Source organism: Mytilus edulis, chromosome 14 (genome assembly GCF_963676685.1).
Source record: "Mytilus edulis chromosome 14, xbMytEdul2.2, whole genome shotgun sequence".
In the NCBI taxonomy this organism is placed as follows: domain Eukaryota; kingdom Metazoa; phylum Mollusca; class Bivalvia; order Mytilida; family Mytilidae; genus Mytilus; species Mytilus edulis.
Genome location: NC_092357.1, coordinates 21,658,658 through 21,679,266, shown reverse-complemented (window position 1 = coordinate 21,679,266; position 20,609 = coordinate 21,658,658). Strand labels below are relative to the sequence as shown.

The 20,609-nt window shown below is 34.3% G+C and overlaps 2 protein-coding genes across 2 annotated transcripts in view; both read left to right on the top strand.

The window, feature by feature from the left end:
- Positions 1-772: 772 nt before the first annotated feature.
- On the top strand, positions 773-17,677 carry LOC139504041 (uncharacterized). The gene is made up of 4 exons (XM_071294098.1): positions 773-1,052; positions 12,401-12,672; positions 15,289-17,628; positions 17,673-17,677. The coding sequence occupies exons 2-4, from the start codon at positions 12,411-12,413 to the stop codon at positions 17,675-17,677; spliced, it is 2,607 nt and encodes an 868-aa protein (XP_071150199.1). The 5' UTR covers positions 773-1,052; positions 12,401-12,410.
- A 52-nt stretch (positions 17,678-17,729) lies between these two features.
- The window catches only part of LOC139503826 (titin-like), a 118,155-nt gene continuing 115,275 nt past the window's right edge, over positions 17,730-20,609 (top strand). Inside the window, exon 1 of the mRNA XM_071293758.1 lies at positions 17,730-19,881. Coding sequence (XP_071149859.1) covers positions 17,745-19,881 — 2,137 coding nt within the window. The 5' untranslated portion in view covers positions 17,730-17,744. The remainder of the gene's footprint in view (positions 19,882-20,609) is intronic.

Genomic DNA, 20,609 nt, shown 5'->3' with positions numbered 1-20,609 from the left:
TATAACATAAATATATCAAGGTTCGTAACGGTTTATAACGGTTAGACTTTTGGTCTGCAATCCAGAATTTGTGGTTCGTATTTGATCGGAAAATAAACATAGTATGTGGTAGGTAAAAAAAAAGCATGATTCACATTTTGAAATACAGAAACCCCAGTTTGCTGTCAATTTGACAGCATATTCATTGGTTAATATTAATGCATTGATATGGCAAATAATAATGTTAATGCAAGAAAATTGTTTTGCTTATCCCCTCCCCATACCTCAAATTAAAAATTTAATCACCTGCATAAGTCATTATTTATATAATTAGTACTCAGTGTTTTACTTGTAACTTCATATTTCTGGTTTTATTTTTACTGTTTGTGAACATTTTCTTCGTATTTTATATTTAAAGATTTTTATTTTTTATCTATTTTTTAAATGTTTGATGTTTATCTGTTAAAATTTGGCATCATTCTATCTAGAAAAGAAAGCCAGTATTGATTTTTATTGAAGTACTGCAAGCGTCCGCTTTATGTGTTGTAAAATGACCTAATGATTTCGTTATTGTACTTCAATCTTTGGATTTCCTTTATACTACTTGAAAATGTAACTATGTGCATGCAATATGGCGACTGAACTTGTATCAAAAAGATATGATACAAAAAGAATTAACTAATTAAATGAATTCTTATAACATCAAAAATCAAGGAAAAGATGGTTATTTTTATATTTTTATGTAAAATAAAAGAAAGATACTTATTGCGTCATTAAGTATACCTTATCATCTGTATGATAACATTTTAACTTTGTATAAAAGTAGATAAAACAAACTATTTCTCATTGCTGCATCAACTCCGTTGCTATCTTTATCTTTTGCTTACAGAGAAAATTAATAAGGTCGAAAAGTCAAGATTCATGTCAGAAAAACATAAACACCAAAACATTTGGAATAAACACAACATTTGTATTAACATTCAATATCCATTAATGAGGAGTAAATAGCATCAACGCCGTTACCGATGGATGTAATTTCAGAATAATGAATTTTGGATAAAGTTTCGACGAACGTAAGTACATTTACTTCACTCATTTATTTTGTTTATTTACTTATTTATTTTTAGTTATTTGACATTAAAATTTCCTGTCAGGACGGGACGGTCCTCGGTGCCCGAGAAATCCCAGTAGTTCATCTCAACTACTGTATCAATAGCCTGCTAGAATTTTCTGTTTAGACGGGGTCTCACTGGCCGAGTGGTTCCAGTATATATATATAGCTCATCTATTTTATTGTTACCGTTCTGAACCCCACACGTGCAGGCGTGCTCGACTTAAATGTTAATTGACAAGGATTGTCAGTTTCTCTACCGAACGTCAGTGGTTCATCTCCTGGCACTCTGACTTCCTCCATCAATTATAAATGACCGCCACGAAATTGCGCAAACGTGCTGAAAGAAGCATTAAACACCAACCAATATATCAAATCAAGTACTTTAAAAAAAAAAAAACTCATAGTACAAATCTACATGTATTATAATACAATTGGAGTAGTGTACTAGATCAGTCGTTATATTATTTAAGTACATGATCAATATTGCAAAGTTAAATAATAAGATCGTACAACTTAAAAAATACTGCATAGTAAAATGGGAAAGATATTTCAAACGGGTAAACTTTGATTTGTTTAGAACTACTTTGACGATACGCGTGTTTGTCAGTTAACATCATAATAATATATTGTTAACATGGCGCTGTTTTGTTTTGTTTTGTTTTGTTTTGTTTCGTTTTGTCTTAGTTTCTGGTGTATCAGCATCTGAGAGAAATAACCACCATGTACTGTTCAAGCTATAACAACCGTTAGACCCTTTAGCTAAATGAGAATCTAGATGGAGCCCCATGTACTGTTCAAGCTATAACAACCGTTAGACCCTTTAGCTAAATGAGAATCTAGATGGAGCCCCATGTACTGTTCAAGCTATAACAACCGTTAGACCCTTTAGCTAAATGAGAATCTAGATGGAGCCCCATGTACTGTTCAAGCTATAACAACCGTTAGACCCTTTAGCTAAATGAGAATCTAGATGGAGCCCCATGTACTGTTCAAGCTATAACAACCGTTAGACCCTTTAGCTAAATGAGAATCTAGATGGAGCCCCATGTACTGTTCAAGCTATAACAACCGTTAGACCCTTTAGCTAAATGAGAATCTAGATGGAGCCCCATGTACTGTTCAAGCTATAACAACCGTTAGACCCTTTAGCTAAATGAGAATCTAGATGGAGCCCCATGTACTGTTCAAGCTATAACAACCGTTAGACCCTTTAGCTAAATGAGAATCTAGATGGAGCCCCATGTACTGTTCAAGCTATAACAACCGTTAGATCCTTTAGCTAAATGATAATCTAGATCGAGCCCCATGTACTGTTCAAGCTATAACAACCGTTAGACCCTTTAGCTAAATGATAATCTAGATGGAGCCCCATGTACTGTTCAAGCTATAACAACCGTAAGACCCTTTAGCTAAATGAGAATCTAGATGGAGCCCCATGTACTGTTCAAGCTATAACAACCGTTAGACCCTTTAGCTAAATGAGAATCTAGATGGAGCCCCATGTACTGTTCAAGCTATAACAACCGTTAGACCCTTTAGCTAAATGAGAATCTAGATGGAGCCCCATGTACTGTTCAAGCTATAACAACCGTTAGACCCTTTAGCTAAATGATAATCTAGATGAAGCCCCCTATTATTCTCTATTCTTTATTTGTTTGGCATATTTTCTCTATGCGTTACTTTTTGTCCTTTATTCTATTTTTTATGCCCCATTTATGAGCATTATGTTAGTCTGTGCGTCCGTTCGTCCGTCCGTCTGTTCGTTCGTTCATCCGTCTGTCCCGCTTCAGGTTAAAGTTTTTGGTCGAGGTAGTTTTTGATGAAGTTGAAGTCCAATCAACTTGAAACATGTTCCTTATGATATGATCTTTCTAATTCTAATGCCAAATTAGAGATTTTACAGCAATGGACATTTGAGCGCATTGACAGGACATTTGAGCGAAAAAAAAGGACGTTTGAGCGCCAAAGTATAGGACATTTGAGCGCCTAAATTTTAGGACATTTGAGCAAAAATAAGAATAAGCGTAGGACATTTGAGCGAAAACAAGTCTTGGATAGAGAATTGTCTTATTGGCAATCATACCACATTTTCTTACGAATATAGTTCATTAAATGAGGAGTTTACCAACAAAAAGATTAAAACATATTTTAATTGTAAAAAACAAAGCACTAAAAACAAAGCACAGTCATAAAACAGGAGTTTACCAACAAAAAGATTAAAACATCTTTTAATTGTAAACAAAGCACTAAAAACAAAGCACTGTCATAAAACATAAAACTCGGCAACGGCATTATTTACAAGTCTGTTCGGGCTTGGAACTTATATCCCAGGCTTCTGACATAAAAATCCCTCGTAATTTCCTGCTGGCAGTATTTCGAATGCAAATCCCGGAGATTCTGTTCCTTCTCCTTTTCTGTTCGGCTCTGCGGTGCATCAATGTTCAAACTCCGAATTTTTATGTAAGTCACAGATTGCAATTTGATAATAGTGTCAAGGAAAATATAAATTGATGGATGACTGTGATAGAACTGCTCGTTATAATGGGCATGAAATGATTCGGGCCCATTGTTAGTACGTTTTAACGAGGATGGAACTTCGGCCCAGAGATGAGGGGGAAATAACGATTCATCTGTTATATAAGTATCAGTCAGGTAATCTGCAAATTCTATACAAGGCTTGTCGTTAGGTACAACGGCCATAAAATCTTCTACGAAACAGTCGGCTACTTCGTCTGGAGCTAAAAAGGCTATCCCAAAAATCCCTTTAAGCCATTTACTAATGTCTGAATCAAGCTCTTTGTATTGTTGACTAAGTCCAACTTTCTGGATTTTTCGCCACCAGGCTTGGCCTAAGTGAAACCTACAGCATTTGATCTCTATAGACGGGAAAAAATCCTTCATAACTTTCATTACCCGTTCTTCAAAATCGACGTGTACTGCTTTCGGTTGAAGTGTGTGACCTTGATCGGAACATAGCTTGACAATTGAGGAAAAGCAATTCACGTAAATTTCTTCAGACTTTCCAGGAAGTAAGCAGAATACAAGAGGGACATAACATCATCCGCTTTTCTTTTTGATCGTACCCGCAGCAAGTGACGTTCATTGTCACGATCACTGGTATCATGGTTATGAGTATTTTTCTGTTGAATTATAACGGTTCCGGTACAATCCGTCCTCAGTCTTGCTTTGCAACCTTTTGCCTGAAAAATATTGAAAGGACAAATACAATTGAAGTGTTTAAATGCTTTTTCATTTGCTATTGCAAGACATAAAAATAAGATGTAGTATGAAATGAAATGAAATGAAATTCATAACATGTTTAGAATGGGAACACCACAGACATTTATGTGTTTAGCTTCTAAACATTTTCCTAAACATGTTTAGGCTCTAAGCACAATTTTTACAGTGTATTGTATGAATATTGTAAAGTGCCTAGAAAATCAACCTAACCCTATATGTGGTAGCTTATATTCAAATGTGTTAAAAAATTAATCTAAAGGAGGTATAAGATAGACATATAATGATATAGATATAAATCAAAATTAAAAGAAGTTATGGAAGTTGAAGCGTAACAGACGAACAAGTAGTTTACATTAACATTAAATTTGTAAAAAAAGGTACTTACTGTACATCTCCAGGATATTTCTTCTCCTTTTAGTGTTTTGTCCACTCTATATCGGAAACTGTCACAAACAAGGCTTCTTTTTCCCTTATTAGTCTCGGTCAAAATAATATCCATTTTAACACGTACATGTATTATTAGTATTAAGATTTCAAGTGCCAAGGGACATTTCACTTAATAGATATATATATAAGAATTTTAGAACAAAGAAAATTTGCATAGCCAATGAATTATAGTAGAATTGATTGGTAAATAGAGATCAACTTAGGATTTCACTTACATAAACCAGCCAGAACCGGTCGAATTACTTCGTGTAAAATTATCAGGGAAAATTTCGCTCAAATGTCCTGTCTGAAAACTCAGGTAAGGTTAATATCCCGGCGCTCAAATGTCCTATGAAGTCGGCGCTCAAATGACCCTATGTGCTTTTTTCTTTTTCGCTCAAATGTCCTATTGAGATTCTCTTGAACATGTACGGAAAATTGTTATGGTTAAAATATGTGTAACATTTTATTTACCACTATACCTTGTGTTGTATATACATTCAAACCTGGATTTGATATTTTCAATAAGCATGAAATTAAGGCGTATTATTTGAGTTATTTACACACATGTGTATTATTTCTTTTTTTATTAATATAAAACCGTGGTATTTATTTATATTTGTATCGGTCTTGTTTTTCATGTCGCTTAGGATTGCAATTTTTTGACAGTATCGTTCGAGTTCTTTCATGACTATATAACTACAATGCAGTAATCCACTCAAACACATGCATGATGATTTGTCTGTCTTAAATTCTTTTGTCTATCAGTTTTCTATTTTGTCAGGCGGTAGTGTACAAGGACAGATAAAATCCAGTGGCGGATCCAGAAATTTTCATAAGTGGGGGCCCACTGACTTACCTAAGAGGGGGCCCGCTCCAGTCCATTATCGCTGAACTAGTATACATATTTGTTTAGGGACCAGCTGAATGACGCCTCCGAGTACGGGAGTTTCTCGCTTCATTGAAGACCTATTGGTGGTCTTTGGCTGTTGTCTGCTCTATGGTCGGGTTGTTGTCGCGTTGACACATTCACTATGTTCTTTCTCCATGTTATTAATATTCTTGTAGTGTTGGCCGGTGGTAACCTATACAACAGACTGGTACGTACAGAAAAAGGGGTCTGGATGAGGTCCATAGAACAGTGGAGGATCCAGGGGGACCCCCGGACCCCCCCCCTTTTTTTTTACGATCAATGCATTTGAATGGGGACATATAGTTTGAACCCCCCTTTGTCCTGGGCTGGAAACCCCCTTTTAAAATGGATGGATCCGCCCCTGATAGAATAGAGATTAATAGGCAAATACTACAGAAAAAGAGGGGATAAAGAATAGTGAAAAAAGGCTTAGAAATAGAGTAAAAAGAAAATAATGGCGTGCTAAAATATAAATAATAGGTAAAAATGGGGGTGTCAAATATAGAGAACATGAGAAAAAAATGCAAAACTTGAAAAGAACAGACAAAATTGGATTGACAAATTATAGTATTTAAAAATTGAAATACCCTCCCAATCAGTCCCTCATCCAACAACACAAATAACAGGTGTATCTATAAAAGTGAAAGGAGGAACTTCAATTAGAAATAACGATCAAGCTAATATAACAGATAGGTATTCGAATCAAAGATCTTTCATTGAATAATCAAATTAATTAGCGATTATTGGCATTTTTCTGACGCTTTCAAACTTGTTTTGCACCAATTTACCGAGAAAGCTACGTATTTTGATTCATATTACTATTTTGTATTTTACTACATATAGATTGATTTGGATCTCTTGTGGATGTTTCTGTTTGCAAACAATCATGATTTCTTATCATAGAGATAAGGTATAATTCCAAACATCTGATCTTGATGATCGATATCATGTGCTCTTTAATTTGAAGTCAATAGATTGCTTTTGTTTTCGATAAAGTGGAAATGTATGTACATGTATTGTAAATTCTAACTGATGGTGAAAATGAACAAAAAACACACAATTAATTAACTGCGCACATGTTTAACCCGATGATTGAGTGTAAAAGTTAGCTTTTTTTTTTGTTCTGTTTATTTGATTGTTGTTGTGTTTTTTTTTGTTTTTTTTTTCTTTTTTTGTTTGTTTTTGTCCTGAAATAAGGAAAGCTGGGTTAGCGTACGTAAGCTTATTTAAACATTTGTGAAAAAAAAAATATTTCGCTTTGATAGTTTGCATCTATAAAAAAAAATTACCATGAGGCTGACTGTATATTATTAATCAAATTATTGAATGATATGCAGAAAACACGTGCATGATTCAAAAGTAAAATTTACAAATGTACACAAGACAGATTAAAACTTGTAGAAATAGTAAGCGTTTTGCAGAAAATTGTATACAAAAACCCCAAAGTACTAGATTTTGATTTTTGATAGTGTAAAGATCTTCCAAAAAGATTTCCTATCTATTTTCGGACTTCTTATCTCCATCTTACACTGTATCGACTTCAGATTATCTGTTTTATGTTGATTCTATCGGTTTATGTAAATAAACGTTTTTTTGTTTTTTTACTTTTTTTGTTGCTATTCATCATTCTCATCTTACCGCATGTATAAAAAAAAAATAAGGAGGAAAGAAAGGAACATGAGAAAGAGAGAGACATATGTTACTGGTAATTATTTTCCAAAAGGAAATACATACATGGATCTATTATTTGTATGTGTTTTCCATGCATTAGTGCATTATAATACGTTAGATATCACAAGCGGGACGAATGAAAAAAATATGAGTAAAAATGCCCTATGCATGCTGCAAAAGGCTTCCCCTTTATTTTTTTATATTTTTTTTTGGGGGGGGGGGGGTTGACAATGCAGTAACCTTCTCACTGGCGGTTCAAATGTTTCGTCATCCAACTTCACAAACCAAGCCGACCAACTATGCATAGCTTCTTTAATTTGATTTATTGTTTTCTTTTGTTGTCCTGAATACGCATGAACTATTTGCCACTGAACATTAGGCACACACTAATTAACAGTTTTCCCAAATGAACTAAAAGATATTTGGGGTATACACGTACTTCAATAAGACGGCAATCAAACAACAGAAAAGACAGACAAAAATCTTAAGCCATAAAATATACAGTTACTGTATCGTCACCGGTCTAACAAAGTGTAAATCGCAGAGTTAGCATGGGCAAACCTGGTATAAATCAAACAAAAATCCATAGACACAGAAAGTGCGTATGATAAACCTCCCACGCATAATACATAAAGACGTTAATAACATAAATATATATACCAAAATCTGTCCGTTTTTCCACTCTATTCAAAAATGTTTACCAGAAATCATTCATGTGTTTTGATTGATTACTTATGTGGAATTGATCGTTCATCAATAAATACTTTTTATAGTAAGCTGGATGATTCATGTATTTTCGACATTTCCGAAACGGCAAAGAAAACGACTGCACTGAAGTTGTGTCCTTCACAGTAGATACATGTACACTATATCTAGAAAAGAAAGGATAGAGGGTTTTCATCAATGACACAAAATCAGCACAGGCACACAGGCCCTGGCTATGCAAAAGTATAATATTTCCCTGACCTTGGTCGCCGTTCTTCAGTCATCTAACAAAGTCACAGTGAGGCCTGGATTCCTGATCCACATCTGTATACTGATAAAGCTCTCACTAAAATGTTTAGCGTCACCACGCGCAGAATCTGTATGTTTTATCCCATGTCAGGGACCTGTGATTCTGTGTATCTGTTTTTCGTTTATTGTTTTGTCATAAATCAGGTCATTGTTGTTGTTTTTTTGTTTGAATTAATTTGTTTGACATTCTGTCATACCGTTGTCTTTCATAACCGAATACACGGTATAGGTTTTCGTCATTGTTGACATATAAACAGTGAGCCTTGGTCTATTAGAAGCTTAAAGATACTATAAGCAACAGGTCGACTATATTTTGTGTATGGAATTAGTGTTACGTAGACATGTCTCACTGGCAGGTTTTATTTGACCTTGACCTTCATTTCATGGTTCATTGATCAATGTTTTTTTTATTTGGTTCATTTGTCAAATATCATACAATAGGTCAACTATATTTTGTGTAAAAAGATAATTGTAATACGTATATGTCGTCTGAATGCATCCATCTGACCTTGTCCTCATTAAAGTCATAAGAAACGAGTGACCGGTGAAAAATAATGTTCTTCCAATTCTTGAACTAATGCATACAAACATCCTAAACTTCGTCTTCTGTGCTCGAATTTATCATTTTTTTCGTGTAAATTTCGTATAATTGTCAATTTTTTTTCTCAATCGGTCAGTGTTGTTGTGAAAATATGGCAGGTAATTAAAGTTCGTGTTTTGAAGCCGAAGTTTAACGATTGTCACCTGTTTGTCAACAATTGACGAAAAATAAACAAAAAAGCATGGAAATTGAGCACGTGTTTAACATGTAAATTCAGATAATAGTTTATTTTAAGGACATCCATGCGTATTGTGGTCACCGGATTTTTACGAGATGGGCCACACTGAGGTCACCTTGCATACGGAAAATATGTCGGGGGAATAGCTTGCTGGAAGGAAGCTATTCAAATAAAGTAAACTTCTTCTAAATATGAATAAATTAAAGAATTTTCTTCAGAAAAAAGTATATGTACATAAGTTTTATAATGAAAACTATCCATTGAGTTATAAAAATCATATGCATTATTTTTTTTTGATTTGAGGTTTCTTATGACTTTAATATGTTTCATTGATCAATGTTGATTTTAATTTTTTCTGTTGATCACAAACTATTTGCAATAGCTCACTTATATTTGTGTGACATATTTCATATTTGCCTGGTAGGATTCATTTGTCGTGACCTGATTGTCACTGTTTATTTGTCAAAGTAATTTTTTTATGGTAATGTAGGTTTTTCATATACTGTAAGTAATTGGTAGAATTTATTTGGTGTATGAAATAATGGCATGGAGTACATGGCTTCTGGCATGGTTCATTCGACCTTGACCTCATTTTCATGGTTCATTTGTTAATCTTCTTTTTTATGATTATGTCCGTTTCTCGTGTACTATACCATAATCATTAGATTAACTATATTTGATGTATGGTTATATTGTTAGGTGAACATGTATGCTTGGGTTTATCTGACCTTGACCTCATTTACATAGATCACTAATAATAATAATTTTATTTAAAACTATATACATGTACCCTTCATAATTCACTTTCAACTTAAATTCAATCGTGATATTTAAGCAGTTGTTGAAGACCAATTTGTATCCTTCGGCTGTTTTCTACTCTTTGATCAGGTTGTTGTCTCTATGACATATTTCCCATTTCCATTCTCAATTTTATGTCTTGTTTGAACTATTCACGACTGTACCTTTACCCTTTTCTACCAATGTTTGTTTCGAATCGGGTCGATAATGATCCTGTATTTGTCTAGTGTTCAAATCAGCATTTATATTGATAATTTTTGCATTTGTGTAGGGCTGCAGTCGCACTAAAGTATACAAGACATCCCCTTTGTCAAATCATTTACTAATTTTTGTTTAACGATTACCTAATCTAATTCCATGTTTTTTATTTATTTTTTGCTCATCGTGCTATACCCTCATGGGTAGCTTTAGTCAAGGTCGTTAAAACCACCCTTATCGATCATCAAGAAAAGTGTTTCGAACTCAACATATTGAGATACCTAAATGATTTGTTCAATTGGTTATATATACACTTGAAAGCGGTCGTCTATTTTATAACCTATGCTAATAATATCAAAATATTAACGGCTAAGATTAATACGTTGATTGATGGCTGTCGGTGTATGTGATATATATAATCAACAACGTAGAAAATGAATTATTCACACTTTTATCTCTAATTTTTCGCAAATTTAGAACGATTCTGACAAGTTGGATAACTCTCAATAAATCATACCTTGGTTAATTTATCGCACATGAGTTCTCTCCCAAGCAGAGCGGCAAAATTGTGTGTGGGGTTTTGTATACAGTTGTTTGTCTTTTCGGTGTCTTTTATTTTTGGTCATGGAGTTGCCTGACTTCAATCGATTTTGGTATTTGGGCTATTGGTTGCACTCTTTCGTTTCTTCTATGTTTTTTCCAATTGAAACTTATTTGAACACATATTATAATCATCATATACAACTCGTCTTAACATCAGCCCAACAATGTTAGATCTGTAAATTTGCTTTTGCAAATGTTTTGTTCTTCCCTCGGCGGGATTCGAACTCATGCTTCTGAGATATCGTGACACCAAATCGCCTGCACTTTATCCGACGCGCTAGACCACTCGACCACTTTAGCTTCACAAAAAATAAAGCTTTCGGTGGCCGGGTGTTACATTAACTCGTCAGTTTTAATCTAGCATCGTAATACAGTACCTGATATATAAGGCATGAAGATGGTATTGTTACAGATCAGCTGAATTATCTATTGTAAAGGATCCTACAAATTAATGCAAGATACAGTCACAGAAGTAATTATATTTATAAGTACGTCTGAACCAGTGACAACTCTAGATCTACAACAGATTTATCCATTGTATCACCAGCAATTTTTTTTATTCTTCCCACCGTGGGATTCGACCTCATGCTACTGAGATATCATTACACCAAATCGCCTGCATGGTATCCGACGCGCTAGACCACTCGACCACCTTAGATTCACAAAAATAAGGCTTTCGGTGACCGGGTGTTACCTTTCCTCGTCAGTTTTAATCTAGCGTCGTAATGCAGTACATGATATATAAGGCATGAAGATGGTATTGTTACAGATCAGCTGAATTATATATTGTAAAGGATCCTACACGTTAATGCAAGATACAGTCACATAAATAATTATATTGATATATATATTGTGGTATAATAGATTTCTGTCACATATGAGTCGAGACCTTTTTGTAAAACAATAAGATGTATCATAATTGCTTTCAATTAACAATGAGAGAAAAACACACACCCATAGCAATTTATAAAAGGCCCCGACATGGTTCTATTTTGCAAATGCACATACGATATCCATTTATGTTAAAAAGTAAAATCACAATAATATTCAAAACGGAAAGTCCCTAATCAAATGGCAAAATCAAAAGCTCAAACACATCAAACGAGTGGATAACAACTCTCATATTCCTGACTTAGTACAGAATTTGTGAAAGATTGACACCAAGTGAGACCCATTAGAGATAAATACATGGTCATGAATCAAAACCACTGCATAATCCAGAATTTTTTTCTATAGTTATTATATCCGTCATTTTTAATATTCATTTAAGTATTCAATGCTTCTTTAAACGTTAAATGTGCCTCGTGTAGACAGAGTGACACGTTTACCTTAGAGACAACTCTTTGAGCCTAGGGTTCTTATGTGACCTGTTGCAAGGCTAAATTTTTGTCCATTTTCAATGTACCCTCATTTCACAGTAGCATTCCAAATTTCCGAACCTTCATCCTGCTCGACCCTCATTACATTACTTTCCTATTGTATATATTGTCATCGTCCTGAATATTTGACACTGGACGTTAAGCATCCAGAAATCAACCAATATATTTAGACTCTATTTTGAAATTAACAGCTGAGGCGAAAACAAATAGTTCTACACATTAATGCAATACCAAAAATATATTTGAATGTATCCAGTAATAAATGAAGTATGCGTTCTATTTTTAGAAAAGGGACCATGCCTGAAGATACCCTTGCTTCCTTCGGGAGCAGCAAACGGTTTGAATGCAGGGTCATAGGTTATCCAACACCTCGAATCACGTGGTTGAAAGATGACATGAACATAACAAAAAGTGATCGATATAAATTTGAATTTTCTGTCGATGGTTATGTTACCATGGAAATAGAAAACGTGACATATGCTGACGTCGGTAGCTACCAATGTTTGGCAGTGAACTCAGAAGGATGGGCTTCCACAACTGCCCTTCTAAAGGTCAAGGGTAAATATTTTAATCGTGTATGTCAATAAAAAAAATAAAGTGGTTTTGAATGTTCTATTAACAAGATCAATGGTGATAATGACAAAGATTAGTGACAGGGACAAATTACCTTTCCGTGATAGGTGAGTTTACCATCGAGCCTTTGATGGGTTTTTTTATTATGTTATAACTTGGCCGTTTTTATAGTGATTATTTGTTTACAAGACCAAATATTTCAGGATTATATGATAATCTAGGACTGTAATCTTGTTTATTTGATTATCTTGTTTAAAAAAAAGAAAATAATTATGTGAGTATATTGGCAACAAATTGTGATTATGTGATTACTTGGATGATAGGGACCCTCATCTTGGAATTTTGGTGTCGTTCGTGTTCTTCGATATTCAATGAGGTTTTTTTTCTGTGCAGTGTTTTGATGATCGTCTGTTTTTCTTTGCTCTTCTTGCTATGATTTTGTTTGTCTTTCTCCGCCTTTTTACGCCGCCTTTAATTTTTACGAAAATAAAACTCAGCATCAAAACACAGGAGACAAAGACATGTCTAAATATATGAACATTCAATATAGATAAAATCAAACGTTAGTGTTCCATTTATAACACACAAATAGACAGAGTAAATGATTTGGAACTGATAAAGAAGTCTTAGAGGAAATCTGATGTATTAAACCTGTGCAAGAATTAAATTATTCTAAAAGATGTATTCAAAATCGTTCAATCTTCACTTCGTTTTCCCACTTTTACGAATAAAAATAAATCCAGCACAATGTACACTTATTCAAATGGTCAGTGGAAAACAGAGTTTATTTCACCCAATTTTTGGTTTTCAGTGTTGTGTTTGGAGATCGTTGTTCATCCTTATGCCCTTGAGTTGTCGTAACTAATAGTTTTAATCTATTTTAATATTTATGGTATATTTGTAGTCAATATTGCCCAGCTCTTTTATAATAACAACAATACCAATACGGATATTTAATAAACTTAATAATCTGTAAGGTTGGGAAACTTAAGTATACCACCCATCTAGTCGAACAACGTCATATTCAATCTAAAAAGCAATATTTATTACAATCAAAACACATGGAAATTGAGTAATTCATAAATTGTGTGTTTAATAGTTATTTGCTGTACAGTGTTGATAGCTTAAACAAAATAACCGTATTCTAATAAATATCATTTGTCCTGCTTTAATTCTTATCACATTCTCCTGGATTGTAAACAGTTTAATTCTATCTTCTGTAGCTCGATTCAATCTTCATTGACTAGGATTGTCAGTTTTGCTACAGAAGGTCAGTTGTTTTCAAAGGACAATCCAACTTTCCCCAGAAATAAAAAAACTGACCATCACAAAATAGCACAATAGAACTAGGAGTAATACACTAATCTATCAATCTATATTCTGTATATATTAAGATTGATCACACCATGTGTCTAAATTTGATTCGACTCTTCATCTAAAAATGAAACTTTAATGTGAGCTAAAATTAAACTGCATAGTAATTTATTTAAAAACTAAAACTTTAATGCTAGCAAAAATTAAACAGCATAGTAATATATCAAGTTAAATCAAGTTAAAATCTACACTTATATATCAGGGTTACCAGCATCAATCAGATGATTTCAAAGATGATACTTTATGTGACTCATACAATCTTTTTTAAGAAATTCTTTATCGACTTATAATCATTTAACGAACTTTTCCTGATAACTGGCCTACAAGATATATCTTGTTCTATATCTATACAGTATTTGTCAGTTTTACGCAACTTGAGAGTATCAATTTCAGTGCATGCCCATAACAATTGTTGTGTCTAGTTCACTCTGGAAACTTAATTGGTGGTGAATCAGTACATGCCGGTAAAAAACTGCTCATGAAATTTAAATATATATGAATATATTTCCCTTTTTAATGATATGCCATTTTAAACCAAAAGAATTTCAATTTGAAAATATAATTTGATCGGAATTCGTTTCTATGTATGTTGGTTTATGTTTTTGTTGCACTTCTGTGTTCCTGTTGTTCCTTTGATTTCCTATAGTTGCTGTGTTTCCCTTTTGGTTTGGTTTGTTACACGGATTTGTTTGTCCTTAATCGATTTATGACTTTTGAACACCGGTTTACTACTGTTGTCTTAATTTAAGGTTACTATGACAAGACAGCACGACGCCTGAAAATAAATTTAACTATTGATTGAGAAACATTTTGGGCCCAACCGACTGGAAATTAATATTTTTTTATAAAGAAGAATAATACACATGGCTTGTGAGGAAAGCATTTTTCCTTTTTCTGAGAACTGGTAATATAATTACATTACGAAATTTGCAAATTGTACAAAATTATATTTAACATCGATGCATTTTTTTTTATTAACCTTTAAAGTACAACATGCTTACAAATAATTGAGCTGATTACCATTTACAACATTTTCCCTGCTCCAAAAAAACAATTATTTAAAAAAAAAATCACAGATATTATACTACTCACGTGTACATCATTATACTTTGAAGAATTTATATACTTAAACACAAGAATGCCGACTGTAAAATAAAAATAAAAGTCAAGGTTAAATGACTCTTGAAGACAATAAAACATTTAATTGACGCATTCACTTATTTGTAGGTACAGATACTGACAAGACTGATGACACACTGACAGTCCACAGAATGACCTTCGATCAATCTGGTTCCAGAAAAGATAGCAACAAAAGACCATTGGTTCTAGCTAACTTGGATAAAACAGAAAACTTGGATGATTTTCTTAGCATAGATCAAATTGATCGCTCTTTATCGGCAAACGGTATCCGCCAGATATCTATGAAGGTTCTTTCTACTGGAAGTGCTACGGTCGAAGATGGAAAGAGAAATATCTCCTTTCCTGGTTCTGACCAGAATAAGATTGATATGTCAGTTAATAATATTACTAATAATGACACCATGCTTGAAACCGATAATTTAGACGGAAAAGCTATCGCTGACAGTGGAAAAGCACAAGACGTAGATTTAGCTGAAACAGATAGCGGTCATTTTTCGTCGAGTAGTTCCATTAAACAGCAAAATGAAAACAAAGGAAGTAAGGTAACAATATCTATCGATGAAGTGAGTGACGATGAAGATCTTCAAGTCGGACTGGAAGATACTGTGGAGGAGCTTGCAAGTTTTCTTAAAGCAGATGACGAATTCAACCGCGCGAGGAGGTTAACAGGAGATAGCGGAATCGCAGACGATGATTATTCTCCTCCATCATCAGATGAAGATGTAGATCATATGGGAGACAAACGAAGGTCATCTCGAAAATATTCAGACCAACATAATAAAAAACGTGCAAAAAAGAGTCCCTCTTGTGATGATCCTTTTGATGATAGATGTACAAGACGTGAAATAAATGATCAAGAGCTTGAATCAACGAAAAATATTCCCAATGATAAAGTATCTCCATCTGGTAGAAATGTTGACCCTTTCGACAACAAAACTTCTTCAAGTACTTCGAAAAAGGAAGATCAAAATAGTATCACATCGGATATCGACCAGCCTTCAAACTACATTGACAAAAGTAGATATCAAGGTGTTGACGATAAAGAAGGCACTGACTGCAAACCTATCCAAATATGTGAGAATGAAAATGAGGTTGAAAACTTTGTACAAAATCCCAAAACCAGCGATATTAACGACAGGTTAATAGATGGTATTACAAATCATCAATTAAAACAAAAGCCAAATGCAATTGAAGAAAAGAACCCTCAATTCGAAGCAGAAAACAGTAACAGCGAGGATGATGGAGAGGAAAATTTTCATTCCGACGAAGAAGAACACAGAATCCTGGAAGAAATTCGTCCAAACTTACACATGAAAAAGCAATTGTTTGATGATTCCACAAGTAACGCGTTTTCGGCTGAAAGTTGGTCAGTTTATGACAGTGGTCATGACTGTACACTCTCAGAGTCAAATTTTGATGCTTTTCCGTACCAGAATGTAGACAAAACAGATGACGGTAAATTTGCCAGGAATGGTATTCATGACAGCATCGGAAAAGATGAAATGTGTGATTCTGCTGAAAAAGATGAAATTAGTGAATCTGCTGGAAAAGATGAAATGTGTGAATCTGCTGGAAAAGATGAAATGGTAGACAACCAGACTGCCGAAAACTTGAGTTGTGATGATAAAATCAATGCTGCAGGGTATGAAAAACTTGACCTCTTACGAGAGACAGGTAGTAGAGACATCGAAAAAACAACTCTAGAGGAAAAGACTTTCGAAAAACCGAAGGACATAACGTTCGTTAAATCAGACGAAAACACAGGAGAAGATATTGTTGATTTGGCCAATGACAATGGAAGCAATGACGGAGAGCATTTGTTTCATTCAGACGAAGAAGAGCAACAGATCTTAGCAGAGATTCGTCCGAATTTACATTTAAAGAAACCTATGTTAGATGAAACTAGGAGTAACACACTTTCTTTGCAGTCGGCAGAAAGCTGGTCCATGTATGAAAGTGGTGACGATTATAGCCTTTCCGAGACAAACTTGGATGCTCTATCGTATCAAGATATAGATGATGAGATTTTTTTCTTATGCAAATTTGGAGAGAAACCTAGCAAGATTGGCGACCTAAAAACTATCAACCACATCGAAGATATTCAAAATGGAAAAGAATCAAGCTTAATTCAAGAAAATGAAATCAAGGATGAAGATTCTCGCCAATCGTACAAAACCAAGGAAAAAGAATCGAATGACGAGGGTATTAATTCTGAATTAGTGTCTGATTTTGATACCGAAAAATCTCTGAACAAGGATAAAGGAATCGGTATTTCGACAGAAATTGATATCGGTAAATCTCCTACCAAAGATGTAATTGGTGCGTTGGTGTCCGATATTGATTTTGACGAATCTCATAACAAGGATACAAGAATTGGTATATTGACGGATTTTGATAACGATAAATCTCCTACCAAAGATATAATTGGTGAGTTGGTGTCTGATATTGACGTTGAAAAATCTCTTAACAAGGCTAAGGACATTGGAATCTCGACGGAAATTGAAAACGATAAATCTCCTACCAAAGTTGAAATTTGTGAGCTGATGTCAGATATTGGTATCAATGAATCTCCTGACAAGGATAAAGGGATTGGTATATTGTCCGATTTTGGTGACGCTAAATCTCCTACTAAAGATGAGATTGTTGAGCTAATTTCTGATAGCAATATTGGTGAATCTCCTAACAAGAATACAAGAGTTGGTATTTCGACGGACATTGATATCGATAAATCTCCTACCAAAGATGTTATTGGTGAACTGGTGTCTGATATTGGTATCAATGAATCTCCTAACAAGGATATAAAAATTGGTAATTTGTCGAATTTGGAAAACGATAAATCTCCTACCAAAGAAGTGATAAGAGAACTTGAGTCTGATATCGATATTGAAGAATCGCCTAACAATGATAAAGGCATTGGAACTTCCACGGATTTTGATAACGATAAATATCCTACCACAGATGTAATTGGTGAGTTGGTATCCGATATCGATATTAAAGACTCTCTTACCAATGATAAAATAATAGGTATATTGTCGGATTTTGATAAAGACAAATCTCCAACCAAAGATGAGATTGGTGAACTGGAGTTAAATATTGATATCGACGATTCGTCTAACAAGGATGAAAGATTTGGTATATTGGCAGATTTTGATAACGATAAATGTCCTACCAAAGATGTAATTGGTGAGTTGGTGTCCGATATTGATATCGATGAATCTCATAAGAAGGACAAATCAAGTGCGATATTGTTGGATATAGAAACAGACACAACCAACACAAAGGATAAAATTGATTGCCTTGTTGTGAATATTGATGTTGATGAATCTCCTAACAAAGACCAGGTGGGTGAGCTATTGGTTAATGTTGATGTCGACAAATCTCTTTCTATCAACGACAACAAAATGCAAATATTGGCTGACATTGATATCAACGAATCGCTTGATGAAATGGAGTTATTGAGTGAAAATGAATTTGATAACAATCAATGTCAGGACAGTGATATACATAAAAAGAAAGGTCAACTATTAGATAAAAGTAAAGATATGCCAGCAAATCATTCTGCTCTAGATGATGACCAAAGGCAAGTTGAACAAAGTAACAAAATCCTTCAGGATTATAATGAGAAATTTAGATCACTTGGGGAACAAGAAAATGACAGTTGTAGAAAACAAGGAAAAAATAATGAAAATGATGAATCAGAGCTGCTAACAGTTGATCTTAGAGATACGCCTTATTCCTCCGACGAATACATAGACGACGAATCTGATGTTTCAGTGGAAGAAATTGAGGAAGAAAGATGTGACATTCTGAAACAACTGGATCTGAGCACATATGTCATTAATGACGCATCAAGAAAGCAACAACTACCAATTGTCGAAGAAAATACGTCCCCTGAACTCTCAGACGATAATGATTGTAAAAACGTTGAATCAGATACACCAATGAACAGTACGATAAAAGATAAGGAAACCAACAAAAATAGCGCGAATGACAACCAGAAATCTAATGATAAGATAATTATGAATGATACTAGTGATAACGAACAACATGGTATCACATGCGACGATAAAGAGTTTCAGAAAAGACATGGTATCGAAAAATTACAACAGCTGCATTCAATGTCTGCTTCCGACGAGATCTATGACGAAAGTATTGGTCTAGAAAGTTTATCTGATACAAGACCCGCACTGCCGAATACTTTATTCATTGGTGATAACCAATCATTGGCGTCCCTTATGGGCCGTATTATAACCGAAACAAATACACTACAGAATGCATCCCCGCCAGAATTAGAAGATGTTGATTTCAATGACTTCGTCAACATACTGGCGGTTGTTCCTGGGAAGGATGCGCGTATTTTACTGTCCCCAATCAGCGAAGAGGGAACCGTTTCCCAAATTGCAGAATCAGTCGACACTCTAAGCCCAGAGTCTGTGGACGAACAAACCGTTAAGAAACCAAAGAGGCCATCGTTGATTGATCTTACTGTTACAGATACTGATGGAGTTGTGGAACGCATTAACCTTCAAAATATAGATGTTCTTCAAAGTTTCAGCAAGCCTTGTAATTTTGACCAACCTATTGAAACTGGAATGGAACAAATACCACGAATTGTGAAAGGACCAAGTAGTATCACAGCAATCGATAGTGAAGAAATCATTCTTCAGTGGACCATAACAGGTAAATGTATAGTTTTACAGCAAAATGCCTTGAATGTGTAGGTAAATGTAATATCTTTGGTTGGCTTGCTTGCTACCTGAACCTTGAAGTCCTTATTAAATTGGATACACTACCTTCCTTAAATAGAAGACTAACCCGACAGATAACCAACCTATCTTTCTGTAGGACTACACTAATCCAACAGGAGGGTAGTATACCTTACCTAAAAATGATTTCACGGTTCAGCTAGCAAGCAAGCTAACCAAAGATATTACCTTAATGTACACACTGAAGGCATTTTGCTGTAAAAATTGAAAAGTGGTAAATCCTGTACTTCCTTAATTTATGTCATACTATGTCGTTTAAAAAAATACAATCACAGTTTTTTTTACAGTTGAAAGATTAATGTGAGAACTTTGGATATAACAACATAATGGTATATATTTCTTAACCAAAATCTTACAGACCCAAGGATAGCAAAAATATGTTTTGCAGATGTTTTGTAACTGTGGCTAAAAGGGAAAAGAAGGTTATTCGTTACTCAAGTAAAATTCTGTTGGCACTAAATAAGAGTTTTTCATCTTTATACTAGTGCATACATAATTTAAGTTGGTTAAGGGGGCTCCATAAACAAGCAAACACAAAATTTGTAAGTGTGTATCAAATCTGTCCTCGTGCATACAGCGTTGAATAGCATAGACATTTAATAGATATGTCTGAAATGGTTGTAAAGTCTTTAAATATTATTA

Coding starts and splice junctions, on each gene's coding strand:
- LOC139504041 (XM_071294098.1), top strand. CDS start 12,411: ATGCCTGAAGATACCCTTGCTTCCTTCGGGAGCAGCAAACGGTTTGAA. Junction 12,673..15,288: donor TGCCCTTCTAAAGGTCAAGG/GTAAATATTTTA, acceptor ACTTATTTGTAG/GTACAGATACTGACAAGACT.